Below are 22,694 nucleotides of genomic sequence, written 5' to 3'. Positions count from 1 at the left end.
CAGAGAGTAGGTCAAAGACTTCATTTTAACTGTGATAGAAATGTATGCATAAGTATTTAATTCTTCTGGTCATGTACAGGTATCATTTTGTCATATATAAAGCTAATTATATATAATGCATTATAAATAGACATATTAATATGATTATCATTTTCATTCGATTGTATAAAAATGAGTATTAAGATATAACGTCTTGTTGCCTAAATTTCCGATAATAACCATTATATCTATTTGTAGTGTGGGTTGTAAAATACGAAACCACTCAACTTCGGAGTTCGAATATTTATTAACGTTGTCGAATGAAACCTAAAACATATAATAAAACATATAAAAGTATCTGCTAACGTAATCATATTATTAATAACACAAAATACAAAGACAATGGACAGTGATCCGTAAATATATCAAGGGAGACTTCGTGGTTAAATACGTAAACATTCCAAGAACTATGAGTAATAAACGTACCAGGCACGTCTAAATAATAATTATATATAAAAGAATATTTCAGCTCAAAGATGAGAGCGAATATTAAATAAATAGTAACAACTGTTACAATTGCAATCTTGGCTTGCGTCGATGACGATTCAGAACGGAATGATATATGTGTATATGTAAATAAAGGCGTGTGCAATGAAGCGGGAAAAAGGGGAAAAGGCAATATGACATAGACGGACATTGACTAACATTGACGGACAGTAACGCAAAGAGGACAATAACCACGTAGCACAACACTAAACACGACGATACACAAACAATACAAGACAATATACAATATAGAACCATACCAAACACACAAACTGATAAAATACTGAAATATGCACCTTGCTACACATTATTATCAGAGCTGCCTAGGCACACTGTTTTCTTTTTAAATATATTACATTTGTATTGATATAACAACATATTACAAGTATTTTGATCAAAACCTTATGTGTTTGATATAAGAAATGCTGTCTCGACATTTCTTCTTTAATACTAAGTTCCTTACTTAGACGCAGATAATTTACTGAAGGACTAAGTTTCCATATGTGTAATGAGGTACGTTTAGGTTATGCGAATAGCTCATATCAGTCACTGAGTAGTTATGCGTATGTATGGTTAATTGTCCAAACATATAAATTTAATTGAAGTCATAAACTTTTACAGAATCCCGTTTGAATTTCTGACAATCCTTTGACTTTGCATGATGCCGCCAAAGAAAGATACACAAAAGGCTGAAAAGGGTGCCTCTTTAGAACAATCAACACATGGTCAAGCGAAACCTGTAAAAAATGATAAAAGGGGTAATAAAGATAATGTTGAAGGAAATGGACAAGCCTCCGATCAAGATCAAGTTGGCAGCACAACTGAGGAAGAAGGTCCATCTTTAACTGATATGGACATAAGTGATGCAAACGATGCATCGGTAGAGACCGATACTGACAGGTACACTCTTATTATTTACCGTGATTCAATAATTTTTATCTTGTTTTTGTTTTGAAGCGATACTTAGGATTTTGCTGGTTATTACAGATAGTATTGATTAGTATAATGATTCGATGAAAACAACAGGGACAAGCCCAATATTGAATAACAGAACCAAAGCTCTGAAATAAGGTAAAGCCCTAGGTTTCAATAGACGAGAGGAACAAAAAGTCTTAAGACATCACAGACATACTTGACATGCATCAGCATAACTTTCTTTTATACACGTTTGGGTTATTTAACATATTAACTGTTCACCAGTAAAAATCAACAATACGTTATATAATGTTTACATACACAGTCACTTTGCAGAGAGGCTATTATATTGGAGTACTGACTTATTTGGTCAAAATCCATATGAAGATATCAAGACATTCACAAACAACCTTTGACTCAAAAGAATTATTTGTTATCATTTCAAGTGATATGGACATTTCGATATAGAGGATATTTGTTTATTTCAGTGTAAGATCGTATTTTATATCACGAGTGTCATATAAAAACCTATTTCCACTCGCAGAAAAAGATTGTATATATGCATTACACATTTTGTACCTCTTGCATACTTATAATCATTAAACTAAATCAATTAGAAAAAGCACATAGTAAGACATAGTAACCTAGTTAAGGAATAGTACATGTATGTAAATTCTAATTTCAATAGGTTTAAAGTACGCTCCTTGTCGAAAATTTGGGGACAAATGCTAGCACAGAAAACATTAATGTATATTGACTTACACTAATCAGAAAATGCATGACCTACCAAGGCCGGATAGTCAATTTGGTAGAACACCTTATTTGCAAGCAGTGCCCCAGGTTCAAACCCTGGACTGGCTACATACTTTTCTTAGGCTATGATATCACCATTAGGTTTTGTATTACTTGCACACATTTTAAAAAGAAAAAACGTTTGACTCTATTTCCTAGTGAATAAAAATTATTTGAACATCAATTTTTAGAATAAAACCTATATTTTCAGCCCCTGAGTTTGCAGATAATTAAGAAGGCTTTTTTTTTCTTTTTTGAATCACTAATTGGTAAAATTGTATTCATAAAAGTACATACAAGTCATGAAAAGGAACAATATTGAACAAAAGATCATGCTATACAACCATTTCATCTTAAAACATTGCATATATACGAGATAAATATAACTTATTTTTTTACAGAATGTTCTTAGTTGCTTTTAAATTTCATAATGAATTTATTGAGAAAAGGGCAATGATTTTTTTTATTTATATAGTGTTTGAATAATCAAAATATCGCATTATAATAATGGGCATAAGTTAATTCGGGTCAATCCAGTGTTTGAATAGTAAACATTCATCATTGCATTTTATATATTTCCTTCCCCGTAAAACTAGAGTTCGAATTGAATAAAAATAATTCGTAATATTGTTTGACCTTGAAAGCGATTTGAATTGTATTCACGTGCTGATCAAATCTCGATAGAAAACAGACGGTTTGATGTTTTGACCAGATAGAGGTTTAAGTGAGTCTAAATTCATATTGAAGACAATGTAATTTGGTCTGAATTGATCAAGAAAGTATAATGCGATTATTTTCCAATTTGCATTTGATTTTAAGAAATTTAGTCATTAAAGTTTTATAGTTTTAGAATAGTATTGAAAGTCATGATATTCCAGAAACCTTCGAGTGAATTTCCTATTATAGTTGTACCCTTATTTTTTTCTCTTTTATCATTCAAAATAACCTAAAATTAAAAAGTTAACCGTATTAATTACATCATTTAAAGTAAAAATATGTAAATTTGGGCAGCAGCAATGATTTTATAACAGTGATTTTGCCAAAAAAGATTAAGTTTCGTTTGTTCCGATTGCTTTTTAGCTTTTGACATTGTTCAATATTCAACTCCCTGTTTAAAGTTATGCATTCAGTTTTGTTGTTTCCAAAATACATACCGTAGGATTTTATATATTTTGACGTAAAATTGATATTGTCATTGTACTTTTATTTATGTCATTGTTGTTTGAAGTTCCTATCTATAGACATTTTCTTTTATGTCTGTTGAGCCCGGAAAGAAATGCCGATTGTACCATAATATCGAGAGCTATGCTTAATCTTCAAAATTTTAAACATTCGCGATTGTTTAAAGGTCCGCCTTCCGGCACTTAACCGATTCACCTTACCTGTGTCATATAATGCACAATCCCTGTGTCAGATGATGCACAATCCCTGTGTCAGATGATGCACAATCCCTGTGTCAGATAATGCACAATCCCTGTGTCAGATAATGCACAATCCCTGTGTCAGATAAAGCACAATCCCTGTGTCAGATGATGCACAATCCCTGTGTCAGATAATGCACACTCCCTGTGTCAGATAATGCACAATCCCTGTGTCAGATATCGCGTTGACAATGTCAATTAGCTCACTCTGTCCATTTTAATCATCATGAGTTTACTTCATGTCACAAAACTTTTACTTAAACTAGTTCATGTTTCAATAAAATTCTAACACAACATTATAAAGTTTGTGGTAAAAAACTTGATTAACTGTCTTATTAGATGTTATATATTTAATCCGATTTTATAATTTTACCGTTTCCATCAAGGAAAATAATATGAAATACTCTTTGAATGATAAGGTGATAAGCGATAATTATCTGATCTGTCTTATAAATTTTAACGTATTTTCAATAGCTTAACTGTTAGTGTTGCAGCGGTAGATAACTAATATTGTTTCATCGCTTCTCTATTATTTGAGTTGATCTTCTTGACTAATGTGATTGACACCAATACAACATTTTGTTATATGAAACACTTTTAAAATAATAGAGTTAAAAACTTAATTATGTTCAGCATGCATCGTTTAGAAATAAAATATACTTATTCCGGTATAAACGAACTACTTTTGAGCATAAAAGTAGTTCGTTTCTAAATATAGTCCACTCTATTTTCCAAAAAGTCCATACTTTCGATTTTATTTAGAACATGTCGGAATTCAGTGATTGTAAAGGGTAAGCCTAAATAACTTGCATTTATGTGTTATATATTATAAATTTCAGTGATCTGTTTGTGTACAAAGAATTGCATTTCGATCTTGTGGCATTTACGTTAATTCATATCTATGACTAACCGTAAACCGCATATATTTATACATTAACACTACATGCATCATTGATTACTTCAGTGCATAGAAATGTTAAAGCTTTAACAATAAATGTTGAAATATGTTTCATTTCTATTCAGTTAAACTAATGCTTTGGAAAGTCTAAATCTGACATTATTCAATTATAAATGTGACTTATGTCATTTGCTTTAATTTAATTTATACTTTTCTCAGTTTGTTTAAATATATACTGTAGAGTTGACTCGTGTAAAAATGACCTATATGTTATTCTTTATCCTTGTTTAGGATGTACACGTTTATTTATCACCGTTGAAATAATCTTGTTTTTTTGTGTTATGAAAATAGTATTAAATCTTTATTTGTGAATGTAGTAGTTTAAGATGGTGATTGGACTATGGAAAGAAATCGGAAAAGGTTAAGTTAAAGAGCTGGAAAATCAACCTAGGGAATCACCAGCGGGTTAAGAGGGGGCTAAGCGGGCGCGCGCCCCCTCTTAATCGTCCAATTTTACTTTTTGTCATTATCGGAAAACAGGATAATTAAATACGCTCGTAAATACGCACCTTTTCCGAATACAAGTCACACTTATCCTTGATGGAGTAACCCCAAATCCTTACGAAAACATTTAATGGCACATACTTTCGGTTTTGAGTAAGGTGCGCTTGCCAAAAGGTTGCGCCCTGAAGTTACGCCCCTTCTAACGTCAATCCTGGATCTGCTTCTGGGAATCAAAGATTTTCTGTTGTTTCTTTTTTAATTTATCTGTGCGCCAAATACCCAATACGCAATCAATGTGCACATGTGTACAGACATGTTATCTTGCATTTGTTTTTATCGAAGCACAACCGATTCCTTTCCGGACTACATCCCAAGCCAGTTGTCAAAAGATAAACGTATGGAAGGAAGAGAAATTAAAGGCAAGAACGCACGGAAACACGTAACAGGACATGCATTGCCACAGTCTAGTGTACCAGACAGGTATTACATCTCAAAATGGAAATGACTTGCATTGTATGTTTAGTAATGATAGTGTTTTGACTGTCAAATCATGATAGATTATATTTAATAATTAAAACTGAAGGCATGCCTATTTTATTGTTACTAGTATACGCGTAACACTCAAGTTTCCTATTTGTATAAGAAAAATAAGATACGTCACGAGTCGTCATAGAAAACACAAATTTATCCAACGAGTTCAGAAAATATGTGAATAAGCGGACCTTTGGCGAGCTTATTAATATATTTCCTGAACTCGTTGAATACAATTTTAAATTTAAATGATGGCGAATGTCAGATACTTTTATCGCATGCTTATCCAGTTTAAATAGCAAATACAATCGATAGTGAGTATCTGTATAACCTGCTCCAATAATGTCATAAAGCAATGCCATTTCCCGCGCTACATACATTGCGGAAATGTAGTACCCGGAATCATTTAAAACTAGAGATACATCTGATCATTTTTATTATGTTTATAAGTAGAATGCATACAAAGATTATATCCAGTAGAATTTTAACAAAAGAGACTTAACTTAAAACGATATATGATTTCTTTAAAGTCGTGACGGCATATCCATTTAGATGACGTCATCATTTGTATTATGTTGCGCACATCATTTTCTTAACAAAAATGTTTTCACGAAATCGAAACGAAATACCACGCTTCTCGTCATAAAGCTGCACTCTCACAGATCGATTGTTTTGACTTACAACTGACTTTTTTATTTTCATTTTCGGTCTTGGAATGAGCCAAATTTTGTGACATTTCTGAAACCGGTGATATAAGGCTGCTGACAAACGAACAGAACGCAGTTTTAATAAAAACGTTTGAAAATTGATGTTCCATGGTTAAAGCGTTACTTACACTTTGAGGAAAATGACAATTTCTTCAGATCACCCAATTATTGAGATAATTTTGATTGAGAGTTATCTTATATGATTGAATAAAAGGCACTGATGCCAAAATGAGTTGAGTCTGTGACAAAAAAATATAAAAAGGTCAAATCCGTTAATTTGTTACAGTGCAGCTTACCAATTGAAATATAGCAATGTTATATGAAAAAAAATGTGTACAGCAAAATTTCTGATGGCTATGTTAAACCGGAAACAAGGTATAGCATGTGCTAACATGTTTTAGCAATGAGATAGTCACAGACGATGCTGAGAGTGAAGATGAGGGAACAGGGCGTACACACTTTAAAACAGTATGGGGACTACGTTTGGACCTCTTGTAAGTATGATTGTAATGTAATCTTGATTCTTATGAGGTTAAACTGTATTTAAATGCATCCACTTACAGTGTCACGTAGATCTCTTTTTTCGAGATATTTACTATCTTTGCAAATATAAACATATGATTTATGCTTAAAAATTAGCACATAACCTATATTATTACATGACTTATTGAATAATAGATGGTTGACCAAATGCCCCAGTGGGAAAAATAGTTGCCGGAGGGTTATTAATGTTCACTGGAGCACTTATAAACCGTAACCATGTTCAACATGCTTTATACTGTATTACGCATATATTTTGTCATTTGTCAATGATAAGTCTCACCTTAACACGGAAGGTGTCATTAACTTCAAACAATTTTCATTTTCCTTGCCCCAAAAGTTCCGTTTAAATCCCTTTGAAAGTTTTTCTTGTGTATTTTGCCTACAAGGTATCTGTCAGCAATTTTATGTCATACAAATGACAAGTGCCATAATCGCCCTCAACGGAAATCATATTTGCAGGAAGGGATTTCTTTTTTAAATAATGCATCACAATAATGAATACCTGAAAGTGGATCAGACTTCGACCTAGGATTTCGGCATTTCCTAGGTTGGCAGACTGGATATTAGCCACATACATGTTTACATTGAAGCTCTGTTTTATGATTTATGAATCGATAATTGACTGGCTGCAATTATACTGCTGCAACACAAACGATCAATATGTTTTTTTTTATATCAGATTGCTGACAATCGTCGTACTAATTGCTGCTGTTATAATTAAGCTTCCGCTCGGCGCACAGCAAGCCGAAGAGGTGACAGAAAATCCAGCTATGCAACAATTGAGCGGTCTTGTAAAGCAATTACATGCAGTTAAAAGCACAATGGAAGAATTGAAATCAGATGTAAAGAAAAATTCGGAAAAACATCGCAAACAAGCATCTAAGCTGAATGAAATAGATACTAACATCAACAAGATAAATGACATTCTGAATCCTTCTAATCCAAAGGGTATGTCGTATCCTGATATAAAGATTAAAGTCGACAAAATTGGAGAAAGCATTGCTGAAAGTCATAAAGACATTGTTGACACAAAAGACGCTGTTGAAAAATACCATGCCGCTTTAAAGGGTTCAATGGAGGATATACGACGTAATCTTTCAACATCCATTACCGAAGAGGAAGAAATATTTGATTACTATTTGACTAAAAATAAAAGCAAAATTCTTAAAGATGTGATTGCAAACATCGAATTAGCTGCAGAAACGCTTAAATCAGAATATAAAACTACTTATTCCAAGGCCGAAGCTATCGAAAGGGAATTGAACAAAGCAGACATACAAAAAGTACAAGAAAATGCAAAACATGCGAAAAAAATGGCTGATGAAGCAAATGTTAAACTGAAAACCGTGGAACAACATCTGTTTAACAAAGGTACGACTTTGGTAATGCTGTGGTTAAGTTTCCGTCTGTAAATAGTTTTAAAAGAAGTTGCAATACTATATTTGCTTGTTCATGTATGTGTTCAAAATACATACTATATATTAATTCAATAAGGTTCGTATTGTTTATCAATGTAATAATGTTGTTCAGATACCCTCAGTACTCTTTCTTTCTAGATGCATTGACAGCGGCAATTTTAATTCTATTCTTTTTGATAATTGGACTCATGCTTAACGTTTTGAAATTAAAGTCTTCGTTAGAATCAGCTTTAGCTGGTGGATCAACATATCGACCATTGAAGGTAAACTCTATGAGGCATTGTTCGGTACGTGTGTTATCAAAGGTATACTTGAACCCTTGCGTAGTTTATTTTCTTGAAAGCGAAAAGGTTCAAACTGCTTCGGTGTTTTACGTCAATTAGAAAGTTTCTCTTTCACCCAACCCATTGCATAGAATTTAAAGAATATAGTTTGTTAATTTTTAAACAACTTGTTATTTTCTTAATAAGCCAACAATACATCTTTATTTAAGACTTAAATCTTTGCCTTTGCTGAGCAATTCAATCTATAGAACAATTAACATCAATTTCTTATGTTATACCCCAGGTAAGCAGGGAAATGGAAGATGTCCTTCAGAAAATGCCTTACAGACCTACACTTGACAACGCCGTGTGCATTGTAAGTTTTGATGCAAGCAATTCGGATGAGTACAAGCGAATAATCAACGAGACTCTGGGTCAATTTGGAGGAGTTTCTCTCCGAACCCATGTCATCAGAAAGCACGCGGATATTACTGAACTTCCCAATTGCAGAATGTACATAATGTGTGTGGAGTTCACAAAAAGGTGAAAAACGGCACGTTTGAATATGTATTTTTGTAAATAACATACTTACATACGATTAAGCAATCAAGACGCATAATTCATATTATTTTGTAAAGTTTTGTCTAACAGCGATGATATAGTTTGCACAGTCTGTTTTCTTTTTTAATATAACAGACAAATACAGGGGTCAGTTTTGACTCACTACATCTATGCATAAGTCTAAATAAAACTTCGAATTGTTAAAAAGATATTAAAAGTTTATTTTCTGAGATGTTGACACACAGCACGTTTATATTTGTAAAAATAAGATTACTCTACATACGTGTAATTGCGAATATCCAACGTAATGCTAATGGGTTTTTTTTACAAATAGGCACGTGATAATAGAAAAACAGGGTTTGGGACTTGGCGATCTGAATCTTACTTTATATCGGGGTGTTAGAAAGCTATCAGGTAAGTAATGTATTCCTCAAGCTGCTTAATATCGTTTTTACAAATTATTGTGTCGTTTTGGGGGCGTGTTCATACTTCCAATAGTGAATATTTACCGCCTCATCGATTCACTTATTTGATGTTAATGTGGTTCTTTAAACTTGGAAGAAATCAGTAATACGTTCTTGAAGGGTGATCCTTCGGAAGCATAAACAACATACAATGAACAATGCAATACTGTCCAGTGTGAACGCCCCTAGCACCAGTATAAGTCGTACTATATTTTAAAGAGTGATTTAAAGTTCTGCAATGATCCCAAGGACAAGAAAAACAAATAACTACACTGGTGTGAAGTTTGATAAGTAAATATTTAATTATAGTAAGAAAATTTTATAGGAATAATTATTATAATGAATTAGTGTACATGGAAACATGGAAAAAAATAATATCAAATATGTTCATATTATTTTTTGCTTTCATTATTAATTATCTGTTTGCATATATATTTTGAAAATTTGTTTTTCAGGGGCTTTGGTGATATTGTACGTACATGACCCCGGCTCGAGGAACCTAACTGACGACCAGCTATACAGTGATGGTATTTATTGTGTGAAGAAACAACCGGAACTGAAGGAATTATGTGAAAAAGATCGATTCATAAGTGCACACAAGAAATTAAACACAGCACAAAAGAAGGCTCTGGAAACTGCTATAGGTAATGTGCTAAACATACAGGCCGCGAGTTACTAATTGATGTATAAACATTGTAATATCTCGTGTGCCAGCTGGTTTCTCGAATGCCATTGACATTGATGTATTTTTAGAAGTGACTTTTCAATGATTGTGCATTGTAAGTTTTATGTTTAGCTTCGATTTCGGTTTATAGTAAATTCAATTTTATCTCATCGTCTTAAAGCGTATGAAAACAATGTCAAGAAAGCTTCTGTAATACAAATTTCCTTAAGGCCAAACTATTGAAAACGGGGAATTGAAACAAATAAATGATTTGTTAAAAATAAAACATATTCGTTTGAGTACTCAACTTTTACATTATGCTATGTACTAAAGAAAGTATGTGAGATTAAATTTTGCGTTCTTGTCTACATTAACTTCATAGATCGCCTGACGAATTTTGGTTTAATTCTTTCGAAGTTGTCTGACAAAACAACCCAAAACAACCGTAATATAACGTGTATTCCTCAGTACAGTCATTTATGCCAATAGTAAAAATAATCATATGAATTATACAACTTTTTTGCTTCTCAAGACAATACATAAGACAAGTATTATATTATTTACATGTGTTTTATGTATGTTTAAATTGTTTGATGAATGCGTGCGCGTGTGCGCATGTGTGTGAGTGTGTGTATGTGTGTGCGCGCGCTGATATGAAATTGCGTAATAATATAGAATTGTTGTTATATCTTACTTAGAATGGTTATGAATGTGTTGATTTTAAATATATATGAAAACAAATGAGATTTAAAGTTTATAGTTGAGTAAAGCAACCGCAAACATAACACGTTCTGTTACTTATAATGCTAACGCAAACAGTAATAGAACAAAATCGTCCTTAGCCCAACACCAAAAGGTACTTGTGTTATACGTCGATGCGCTTTGTTCGACGTGTGCCTGAGTGCGTGTGTATGTGTGCGCTTAAATTAACTTTAGAATAGCATAGATCTGTTATCATACCTTACTTAGATATGGTTATTTACGTGTGTTGATTTGAACAGTTACTCTTGAATTTGAGAATTAAATGAGACAAAAGTTATATAGTTGAATAAAGCAACAGCAAAAATAGCACTGCTACTAATATCGCAGTAATCTAAACAGTAATAGACTAATATCTTCCTAATTCCAACACCAAAAGGTAGAGATATTTAATTGAATGGTACTGGTCAATAAGAAGCCGTATCCAGTCTGGGTCAATAGAAAAATGACACTGTAACTTGTAAACGGTATATGATGGTCAAATGGAGGTTTATATATATTTACAAATTATTCAAAACCTCAGGAATTTAACGAAAACTGGTCAAATTTGGAGCTTTCGTGCTGTAGCACAATTGGCAACCTGAAAATACATGGACATGCTCATCAGCCTTCTTGAAACCTTAAATGTACCAGTCAACTGCGAACATGGCGACAACTATTACACCTAATATGCTCGCCATTAGACGTGACATCAGATTGCCAGCAGATCTTGAGTTTCCACAAAACCATGTTAAGATAAGCAACACAGCCCTTGTGTCATCATTTTAACATGTGAGGGAACTCAAGGACCAGACTTTGTATGCACCTTGCGTCTCGCGCGATTATTTTTGTTAAACCAAAAAAAGAAAAGGCATACAGCGGTACATTCGTTATCTATAGCAATCCATCGAGCCAGGGCTAACTTTATTGTCCAGGTAGACAAAAGAGATGAAAATAAAGTATTTCTTCACGACAACCTGAAGGCGTACCAGGGAAGGTCATCCCCTACGTGGGCAATAAACCACTTAAGAAAAATTCAACAGTTTTGTTTTGTCAAATGAAAATGATACTACATCAGTTTAGATATTCTGGTAAGGGTGGTTATAGCTTACATACAAACAAACGCACAAAATGCAGGTATAATAAAGGCACGCACGCAAGCACGCGTAAAACGCAACACCCCCACCATCTCACACTTAAGTACGCGAGCACACGCATGCATGTATGCGCACGCGCTCGCTCGCGCGCACATACACACACGCTCACGCGCGCGTGTGCACACACACACACACACACACACACACACACACACACACACACACACACACACACACACACACTCGCCCATACGCACGCCCATACACACGCACACACACACACACACACGCGCGCGCACACACACGCACGGCAGAGACTTTGAGTGCGGGATTGTTGAGCTTTGTTGGCTTCTGTATCATTATGCATTTTTATGCTTTTTATTTAGTTTAGGGCCTTTTAACTGCAGGTCTCTACTGATACTTATAAAATAAATTGGTAACTAATAAAGTAGTAGAACTGTTTATTGTTGTGTGATTACTGTAGATGAATTTATATAACGTTTGTTGATTACTTACTAGCTGGGGATATGAGAGTCATAGCCAAGCCTGGTATAATACATAAATAAAACAAAGCACTAATCAGCATAGTCCCATGACTTGAACGATTATTGATGTGTATTATCAAAATATTATAATTCGGGAAATGAGATTGCTTAATAATTAATAGCCGCCAGATTTAAGTCATCCGTTGATTTATAAAGCTTGATTTCAGCGCCCGTCTTGTGGAATTAAATATTTTGTACAACAACAATAACAAATATCCCTAACATAAAACTGATCAGAAATTCTAAGATTTCTAATCTTTTCATTATAATTAACAAACACAATAGTTCGATTAACGTCATGCTAAACGTTTTGATACAATATGAAAAAGAAACATGTTTAGGGGTAAGATTATTTGATACTTCGCAAAAACAAAGTCGGTAAGGTACACTTTACTTTATATCAGGTGATTTGTAATAAAACATTGAATGCATGTATTTAAAAAAAATCAAACATTAAACGAGCCGTTTTTTTTCAAAAATTAGAGAAAGGCACACATTTTTAAGCGAAACACGACGCCGTTTTCCCCGCGAAAAATGACGTTATAGACGAATAAAAAAACGTAAAACAAGCTTAAGACAAAGAAAAATAAATGTGCGTGAAAGTTTTCACTAGACGCACTTGAGGTTGAAATTTCAAAGCAGTTAACGAAGATTTGATGAAAATACTGGTTTTTGTAGCTGGAACGCAAAAATATGACAGACGTCTCCAAATTGACGTCAGTGGCATATTTTGAAGACTCGTAGTTTCAAAACTGTTCCGATATTGAAAAAGTAAAAACAGGTCCTAACTGGCTGTTCTATTCGTATACCAATTTTCAGACATTAACTCGAAAATTCGCTCATAGTCGCGTTTCACCTTAAACACCTTATAGCGATACGCCCCCGCACAAAGACGATCGTATGTGTTGTATAACTTCCTTTTCATTTGTCATGAAATGAGTTCGATTGGACGCAGAGTTACCCTTAGATTCGTACAGTGTTAATACAAAATAAACTTGTTACTTAAGAGACAGTCGGTTTACGTTTACTGCGCACAATAATGCACCAGTTTAAAAAAAATAATGGTATTCTTTTAAACAGCTTCAAAAAAGTATTACGCATTATATAAAGGATGAAAAGAAATCTTACGACTATATTATAAAAATAAATAATAACGACTTTTTGTTTTGTTTATGGAGACTATAGCCCGTAACACTCTGAATAGATGACTCATACACTGTTGTAAACATTATTTTAGATTGAAAATATGTGTTTGTACAATTCTGTCTTGTTCTCAAATATAAGACGAGCATTTTATGGTGGTTAAATACCATCCAACGAAAACCTCATTTGACAAAAACATCACTTGAAGATTAATGAATACCAAGACTTACCTGGTATTTACAGAAGATCATCTATGCGTGTACGTTTAGGTGTTTATAACGCGAAGACTACTTACTGATAAGATTACCTGGCTTAGCTCACACTTTTTTTCCAAACAATCGAGACAAAGAATAGTATTAAATACTTCATGATGAATTCCAATTTTAAATCAATGTATGCGCAGTTGTTACAACACATGGGTTGCATGCAGGGGATATGACAACTGGCACCCAACGTGGGTCCGTGGTTTATGCCCAGGTCATGAGCTTCCATACAAATTATCAGAAAAAAAACTCAATCAGAAAAACAACACATAGTAAGACCGAGTTACGTAGTTAAGGAATAGTAGGTGTATGTGAATTCTAATTTTAATAGGTTTAAAGTATGATCCATGTCGAAAATTTGAGGACAAATTCTAGCAGAGAGAACATATGTCACGATATTGACATACACTCGACAGCATATGCATGGCTTAGCAAGGCCTGAAAGCCCATTTAGTAGAACACCTTATTTGCAAGCAGTGCCCTAGGTTCGATCCCTTGACTGGCTACATGCTAGTGAATGAAAATTATGAACGCTTAATTTTATCTCTTTTGTCGTTCAAAATAAAAATAAACTAAAGAGTTAACCGTTTAAATTACATGATTATTACAGTTAAAGAATTTGGCGCTAGATATGCAACATCAACGATTTTATAACAGTGGTTTTGCCAAAAGGACTTAAACCTCTGAAGGATAGGAGGAGGAAACATTATTTCACACCTTTTTACAAGATGTTTCATCTCCTTATGCCAGCCTATCTCACTTCACTTATTCCGTCCAGAGTTGGTGATACAACCTCTTTACAATCTTTAGAATTCTGTTAACTTTCGTAATATTTCTTGTAAAACTCAATTGTTATCAAATTCATGTCTACCAACTATAATATCGTCGTGGAATGCACTTCTGGAAACAGTCCGTTCCTCTCCATCATTGTCCTCCTTCAAGCTCAACCTTAACAGGAATACACAAACAGTTCCTCAATTTACTTTGAGGGTGAAAGCAAATTGAGTGTCACACATGCAAGGCTGCACATGCACTGTAGTAATCTTAATAAACATTTGTTCTCTAAAAACATTATCAATAGCCCAAGTTGCCAATGTGGTGAAACAGAGGACACCTACCATTTCTTCTTCAGCTGTCCCCTATATCATGCCGAAGGCATTACACCTTTTAGACCAATTGCCTGGTTTTAGGCCAAACGCCATGGACTTCATTTGCCAAAAAAACCCAAAGTCTTTTTATTTTCTTAAGATAGATTTGAACAACCTTGACTCTACAACTGAATTGACCAATCCATGTCCCCCCTCATCCTGGTCTTTACGTTACTTTCTTTCATACCCCAAGCGTATTATACCACCAACTACTTTATTTATTTGACATTCACCTTTCACAGCATCCATCAAATTATAACGATTACATAAATATACAAATAATTACAACATTTCCACCAATACAAGCAGCTTGAAAGAGTGACAGAAGCGAGGCATAATATAAGCTACCATAGCTTCCTTCTCAATTCTGTCGAAAATACTTTGTTTTGTGCATATTTCTGTCAACCTTTTAATATTGAATATGCTATAAATGTGTATATCATTATGTTTTCTTGAAATAAATTCTGTTTAAATCAAGTGAGCACAGCTAGGATCGAATAAGGCTAGAAGCAGTTTTATTAGAATTTCGGCTTGGATGACCATAGCCATTTCCCTCGAGCAATTAACATTTCTAGGCGGATAAAGTAAAACTAAACGTTTCAACAAAATATTTCCTTGTCTCACTGCTTTATGACCTTCACCCAATGTAAACATAACATGTTATGTTATGTTATGAATGTAATCATCCGATACGATTCCATGTAGTACTCGTTTCAAAAACACAGGTGTCATTAATGGTTAAACTTATTTAATTTTTCTTGCACCGATAGTTCCGTTTAAATCCCTTTAAAGCTTTTCTTATTTAAATGTTTGCCTACCAGGTATTCGTCGGCCATTTTTATTTTTATGAAAATGACATCATTTGGCACGTACTCCTCGGTCACTGGCAATTATGCAATTATCGCCCTCATTTGCCGTGAAAATCTCACGGGTGGAACCGATAATCATTTTTGCGGGATCGAATTTCTATGGTAAAATGTAACTTTATATAGTAACATATGTATTATGTGTTGTCATTTGTTTGTTTAGGATGTACAAGTTTATTTATCATCGTTTAAAAGATCTTGTTTTGTTGGTTGTTGTTGTGGATTTTTGAAATATGTATCTTTATTTTCTTATTGTCTTGTATTTTTGCTGTTATTTGAATATGAAAGAAGTCGAAAAAAGTAAAATTACAGAGATGAGCAAATCTGAGAATTTGATTTTTTGTTTTTTCAATATCTCTATACGACAAATACCCATTACCCAAGCAATGCACAAGTCTACAGAGATGTTTACATAATCTTTCTTTTATTTTACAAAATCCCTGACGATTCCCGTTCGGGCAACAGTCCAAACACGAGGATAAAATTTAAAGGTAGGAAAGGAAGAGCACATAAAGGCAAGAATGCAGGGGAACACGTACCACAACCGGACGGGGATATAAAAGAGATGGCAAAAGAAGGACGAGGACAAATCTCTGGTCATGGTGCAGCTGGCAACACAAATAAGCGGCCCCTGCAGCCACTAGATAACAGTGACGATGACAATACACACAAACCATTCTCTCAGCCTAATAGCTCAAACAGGTAGTAAGTTCGTTTTTTTCGAAAAGGAAAAATACTGAAATGTATGTTTAATAGTTATTGGGTTTTAAATGTCAAATTATGATATATTATATTTGACATATTAATTAAAACATAAGACATGCCTACTGGCCATCAAAATATGCAACGCGATGATATAAAGATTCATAAGTAATACGTGTAACACTCACCATGTTTCCAATTCGTATAAGAAAAATTGGATTCGTCGTATGCTACACAAACTTATCCGGATAGTTCAGAAAATTTTATTAAGCTAGCGTTTTGCAAATTAAATACAATTGTGAATTCATATGATGGCGATTCTTCCATCGTATGCTTCTCCAATTAAAATAACAAAAAACAGTCTACGCTGTGTTCCTGTTTCACCTGCTAAAATGATTAGCCGTATACGACAAAGCAATGTCATTTCACGCGCTACATGCATTGCATAAATGTAGTACCCGGAATCAGTTAAAGCCATAGTTACATCCGATCGTTTAAATTATGTTTATAAGTATAATGCATACAAGATTATCCAGTAGAATTTCAACAAAAACATGTCTATGTCTTTGAAGTCGTGCCGGCATATCCATGTCATCATTTGTTATAAGTTTATGTCGTCATTTTCTTTTCAAACACTAAGTATTGATCGTCTTTAAAATGTTGTCACGAAATCAAATCGAAAAAAAAACACGATTTCCTTTAAGCTTTTGAATGAAATCAAACAGATCTTTATGATAAAGACAAAATGAGAATTAACTTATGACTTGCTACAATATTGCAATTTTAGAAATTATTTTTTCCCAATTAATTTGTTGACGAACATGTGGAGTACTATGTATTTTATTACAAATGCGTAATACGAAAAAATACGTGATGTTTATATTAAACCCCCAAAATGGTACAGCATGTGATAACATTTTATAGCCCTAAAAAAGACACGGACGGTGCCGAGAGCGGATCGAAAGAGAAAGTTGAGGGAACAGGGTGTACACACTATAAAACCGTATGGGGACTACGTTTGGACCTCTTGTAAGTATGAAGTTAATGTAATCTTCTCTTTTATGAGGTTTAACTGTATTCAAGTGCATCCACTTACAATGTCACGTAGATCTTTTTTTCGACATGCCTTATGCTGTATTACACATATATTTTGTAATTTATCAATAATTGGAACCGGTTTTTAAAATTATATTGAAAATAATATTGAGGGACAATATAGGATTTGATAAGCAGGAAGAAAGGTAAGAAGATGAGACATAACAAATTTGTTTTGAATGACATTGGCTTTTCAAAATAACGAGTAATTTGAAATAAGAGTAGCATACCTTATCTCACGTGTTTTCGGAATTAGACGTCAATACTTCCATTCTTCAAATAGTTCCTGTCCCATAATTGCCCTCATGTGCTGAATATCATGGGTGGAAACGATGATCATATTTGTAGGCAGGGATTACATTAATAAAGATATACTGAATATATAGTAACGTGGGTTTCATCTTCAAGTTTTGCTTCAATAATGCATCACAATAATGAAAACCTAAAAATGGATCAGACTTCGACCTAGGATTTCTGCATTTCCTAGGTTGGCTGTCTGTATAATGTATATTAGTCGCTGATTTGTTTACATTGAAGCTCTGTCTTATGAGATTTGAATCGGTAATTGACTGCCGCTGTTTTACTGATGCAACACAAACGGTTAACAATCTTGTGTTTGTTTTTATCAGACTGCTGACAATCGTAATAGCTATTGCTACGGTTAGATTCAAGACTCCGCTCGGCGAACAGCAAGTGGTGATAGGAAATCCGGATATTCAAAAACAATTGGTATACCTTCACGAAGGATATTACAAAGTTAAAAATCAATTGGAACATTTGAAATCTGAGGTAAACAAAAATTCGGATAAAAATAACAATCATCGAAGCTGCTCACCATACATTATGATATCATGAAGATAAATGACATTCTGACTCCTTCTGATCGAGATGGCTTTTTATATCCTGATATAAAGACTCAAGTTAATGCATTTATAGAACACATTGCTTATATTAAAAGCATCCATAATGCTTTAAAAAGAGAAGTGGATAGCATTCAAAGAGTTGTTGTAGACGTCAAAGCAAAACAGGAACTAAGCGATTCTAACTGGTCAAAAGATATAACAAGCATTATTGAAGCTGTTACCGATACCCACAGTGCAAATTCCGATCTCTCTGATTATGTATCTCATATTGAAAAAGATTTAAATATTCATAAATCGAACTTCGATACTACTACTTCAAAGGTCGAGGCCTTAAACAAGGAAATGCAAAAAACAAACGATATGGTTTCAGAAGTAAGAGAAAATGCGAAAACTGCGGCAGAAATGGTTGGTAGAGCAAATGCAAAACTGAAAATCGTGGAACAACATCTATTTAACAAGGGTACGACTTAAGTCATGTTATGTTTCCATCGATTATAAAACAAAATATGTCGATAATACCATTGCTTGTTCATGCATGTGTTCAACGTGCATGCGTCTATTACTTTACATTCAATAAGGTTGGTATTGTTTATCAGCGTAATAATGTTGTGCAGATAACTTCAGGACTCTTTCTTTTTCAGATGCCTTGACAACGGCAATTTTAATTCTATTCTTTTTGATAATTGGACTCATGCTTTACGTTTTGAAATTGAAGTCTTCGTTAGAATCAGCTTTAGCTGGTGGATCAACATATCGACCATTGAAGGTAAACTCTATGAGGCATTGTTCGGTACGTGTGTTATCAAAGGTATACTTGAACCCTTGTGTAGTCTATTTTCGTGAAAGCGAAAAGGTTCAAACTGCTTCGGTGTTTTACGTCAATTAGAAAGTTTCTCTTTCATCCATCCCATTGCTTAGAACTTACAGAACATTGTATGTTAAATGTGTTAATTTCTTAACAATGTATTTCAACAATACATCTTTATTTAAGACTTAAATCTTTGCTGAATGAGCAATTAAATCTATAGAACAATTAACATAAATATCTTATGTTATACTCCAGGTAAGCAGGGAAATGGAAGTTGTCCTTCAGAAAATGCCTAGCAGACCTACACTTGACAACGCCGTTTGCATTGTAAGTTTTGATGCAAGCTACTCGGATGAGTACAAGCAAATAATCAACGAGACTCTCGGACAATTTGGAGGAATTTCTCTCCGAACTCATGTCATCAGAAAGCACGCGGATACTACCGAACTTCCCAATTGCAGAATGTACATAATGTGTGTTGAGTTCACAAAAAGGTGAAAGACGGCACATTAGACTATGTTTTCTTTTTTCTACTAACATACGATAATGCAATCAAGACGCACAATTCATATCATTTTATTTTTTAAGATTTGACTAACAGCGATGATATAGTTTTCACAGTCTGTTTTCGCCAAAGGTCAATTTTGGATCACTGCATCAATGCATAAGCCTAAATAAAAATTCAAATTGTTTAAAAAAAGATTTAAAAAAAGTTTATTTTCTGAGATGTTGGTAAACAGCAAATCTATATTAGTTACAATAAGAATACGTGTAATTGCGAATATACATTGTAATGCTCCCTTTTTTCTTTACAAATAGGCACGTGATAATAGAAGAACAAGGTTTGGGACTTGGCGATCTGAATCTCACTTTATATCGGGGTGTTAGAAACCTAGGAGGTAAGAAGTGTATTCATCAAGCTGCTTTATATCGTTTTTACATATTATTGCGTATTTCTAAGGCATATTCATACTTCCAATTGTGAATCTTTACCGCCTCATCGATTCACTTATTTGATGTTAATGTGGTTCTTTAAACTTGGAAGAAATCAGTAATACGTTCTTGAAGGGTGATCCTTCGAAAGCACAAACAAAATACAATAAACAATGCAATACTGCCCAGTGTGAACGCCCCTAGCATCAATGACATATTATATTTTAAAGAGTGATTTAAAGTCCTGCAATGACCCCTAACTACAAGAAAACAAATAACTACACTGTTGTTAAGTTTATTAAATAAATATTTAATTAAAGTAAGAAAATATTGCAGGAATATTTATTATAATGAATAAGTGTAATTATTGTGACATGGAAAATATGTTTAATATCAAATATTTTTATATCGTTTTGTTTTTTCAATTAATAATTTACGGTTTGCATACATATTTTGAAAATTTGTTTTTCAGGGGCTTTGGTGATATTGTACGTACATGACCCCGGCTCGAGGAACCTAACTGACGACCAGCTATACAGTGATGGTATTTATTGTGTGAAGAAACAACCGGAACTGAAGGAATTATGTGAAATAGATCGGTTCATAAGTGCACACAAAACATTAAACACAGCACAAAAGAAGGCTCTGGAAACTGCTATAAGTAATGTGCTAAACATACAGGCTGAGAGGTACTAATTGATGTATAAACATTGTAATATCTCCTGTGCCATCTGGTTTCTCGAATGCCATTGACATTTATGTATTTTTAGAAGTGACTTTTGAATGATTGTGCATTGTGAGTTTAATGTTAAGCTTTGATTGCGGTTTAAAGTAAATTCAATTTTATCTCATAGTCTGAAAGCGTATAAAATTAATTTCAAGAAAACTTCTGTAATATAATTTCCTTTAGGCAAGACTATTGAAAACGGGGAATTGAAACAAATTAATGATTTGTTAAAAATGTAACATATTCGTTGGAGTACTCTACTTTTACATTTTTCTATGTACTTAAAAAAGTACGTGATATTTATTTTTGCGTTCTTGTCTACATTATCTTCATAGACCGCCTGGCGAATTTTGAAGTTGTCTGACAAAACACCCTCAGCATAACGTGTATTGCGTAGTAGAGTCATTCATGCCAATAGTAAAAATAATCATATGAATTATAAAACTTATTTTACTTCTCAAGACAATACATTAGACAAGTATTATATTATTTACATTTGTTTTTTTGTATGTTTGAATTGTTTGATGAATGCGTGCGCGTGTGCGCATGTGTGTGTGTATGTGTGTGTGCGCGTGCTTATATTGAATTGCGTAATAGTATAGAATTGTTGTTATACCTTACTTAGAATGGTTATGAATGTGTTGATTTGAAATATATATGAAAACAAATGAGATTTAAAGATTATAGTTGAGTCAAGCAACCACAAGCATAACACGTATGCTACTCATAATGCTAACGCAAACAGTAATATAACAAAATCGTCCTTAGTCCAACACAAAAAGGTTCGTGGGATATGTCGATGCGTTTTGTCGACGTGTGCCTGAGTGTGTGTGTGTATGTGTGTGTTTAAATTAACTTTAGAATAGCATAGACTTGTTATCATACCTTACTTAGATATGGTTATTTACGTGTGTTGATTTGAACAGTTACTCTTGAATGTGAGAAATAAATGAGACAAAAGTTATATAGTTGAATAAAGCAACAGCAAAAAAAATAACACTAACTGCTACTAATATTGCTGATCTAAACAGCAATAGACTGAAATATTCCAACACCAAAAGCTAGAGATATTTAATTGAATGGTGCTGGTCAATAAAGGAGCCGTATCCTGTCTTGGTCAATAGGAAAATGACACTGTAACTTGTAAACGGTATATGATGGTCAAATGGTGGTGTATATATTTTCCAATTATTCAAGTCCTCAAGAATTTAACGAAAACTGGTCTAAACGTCCAACAAAAAAAGACAGTGACTAAATTTGGAGCTTTCGTACAGAAGCACAATTGGGAACCTGAAAATACATGGACATGCTCATCAGCCTACTTCAAACCTTGAATGTACCAGTCAAATGCGAACAGGGCGACAACTGTTACACCTAATATGCTCGCCATTATACGTGACAACAGATTACAAGCAGATGTTGTGTTTCCACTATTCCATGTTAAGATAAGCAACACAGACCTTGAGTCATCATCTGCACATGTGAGGAAACTCAAGGACCAGATTTTGCATGCACCTGGCGTCGCGCGCAATCATTTTTGGTGGTGAGTCATATCAAAAA

General features: G+C 33.8%; 4 protein-coding genes across 5 annotated transcripts in view; all 4 read left to right on the top strand.

Annotated features, from left to right (window-relative positions):
- The first annotated feature begins 1,297 nt into the window (after window positions 1–1,297).
- Window positions 1,298–22,694, top strand: part of LOC128234448 (uncharacterized) — a 39,069-nt gene continuing 17,672 nt past the window's right edge. The window contains exon 1 of the mRNA XM_052948695.1: window positions 1,298–1,358. The gene's annotated coding sequence lies outside the window, so the exon portion shown is untranslated. The remainder of the gene's footprint in view (window positions 1,359–22,694) is intronic.
- LOC128234446 (uncharacterized) overlaps window positions 4,371–22,694 on the top strand; it is a 39,626-nt gene continuing 21,302 nt past the window's right edge. The window contains exons 1-4 of the mRNA XM_052948692.1: window positions 4,371–4,444; window positions 5,398–5,535; window positions 6,695–6,787; window positions 7,516–8,207. Of these exons, the coding sequence (XP_052804652.1) occupies window positions 4,419–4,444; window positions 5,398–5,535; window positions 6,695–6,787; window positions 7,516–8,207 (949 nt within the window). The 5' untranslated portion in view covers window positions 4,371–4,418. The remainder of the gene's footprint in view (window positions 4,445–5,397; window positions 5,536–6,694; window positions 6,788–7,515; window positions 8,208–22,694) is intronic.
- Window positions 15,120–19,599, top strand: LOC128234456 (uncharacterized). 2 transcript variants are annotated; one of them, XR_008260944.1, is made up of 4 exons: window positions 16,338–16,711; window positions 17,633–17,737; window positions 18,433–19,126; window positions 19,308–19,599. XR_008260944.1 is itself a non-coding variant. In XM_052948706.1 (3 exons), exons 1-3 carry the CDS (start codon window positions 16,572–16,574, stop codon window positions 18,656–18,658), a joined length of 468 nt encoding a protein of 155 aa, XP_052804666.1. In that variant the 5' UTR covers window positions 15,120–16,571; the 3' UTR covers window positions 18,659–18,673. The 2 variants fall into 2 exon arrangements, 1 of the variants encoding a protein (XP_052804666.1); XM_052948706.1 differs by lacking the exon at window positions 19,308–19,599 and having other exon boundaries at window positions 15,120–16,708; window positions 18,433–18,673.
- LOC128234453 (uncharacterized) lies at window positions 19,734–21,622 on the top strand. The gene is made up of 3 exons (XM_052948702.1): window positions 19,734–19,968; window positions 20,294–20,373; window positions 20,880–21,622. The coding sequence occupies exons 1-3, from the start codon at window positions 19,742–19,744 to the stop codon at window positions 21,101–21,103; spliced, it is 531 nt and encodes a 176-aa protein (XP_052804662.1). The 5' UTR covers window positions 19,734–19,741; the 3' UTR covers window positions 21,104–21,622.

Source organism: Mya arenaria, chromosome 5 (assembly GCF_026914265.1).
Source record: "Mya arenaria isolate MELC-2E11 chromosome 5, ASM2691426v1".
In the NCBI taxonomy this organism is placed as follows: domain Eukaryota; kingdom Metazoa; phylum Mollusca; class Bivalvia; order Myida; family Myidae; genus Mya; species Mya arenaria.
The sequence above is the reverse complement of the archived record's forward strand: the minus strand, read 5'-3'. Positions and strand labels throughout refer to the sequence as shown.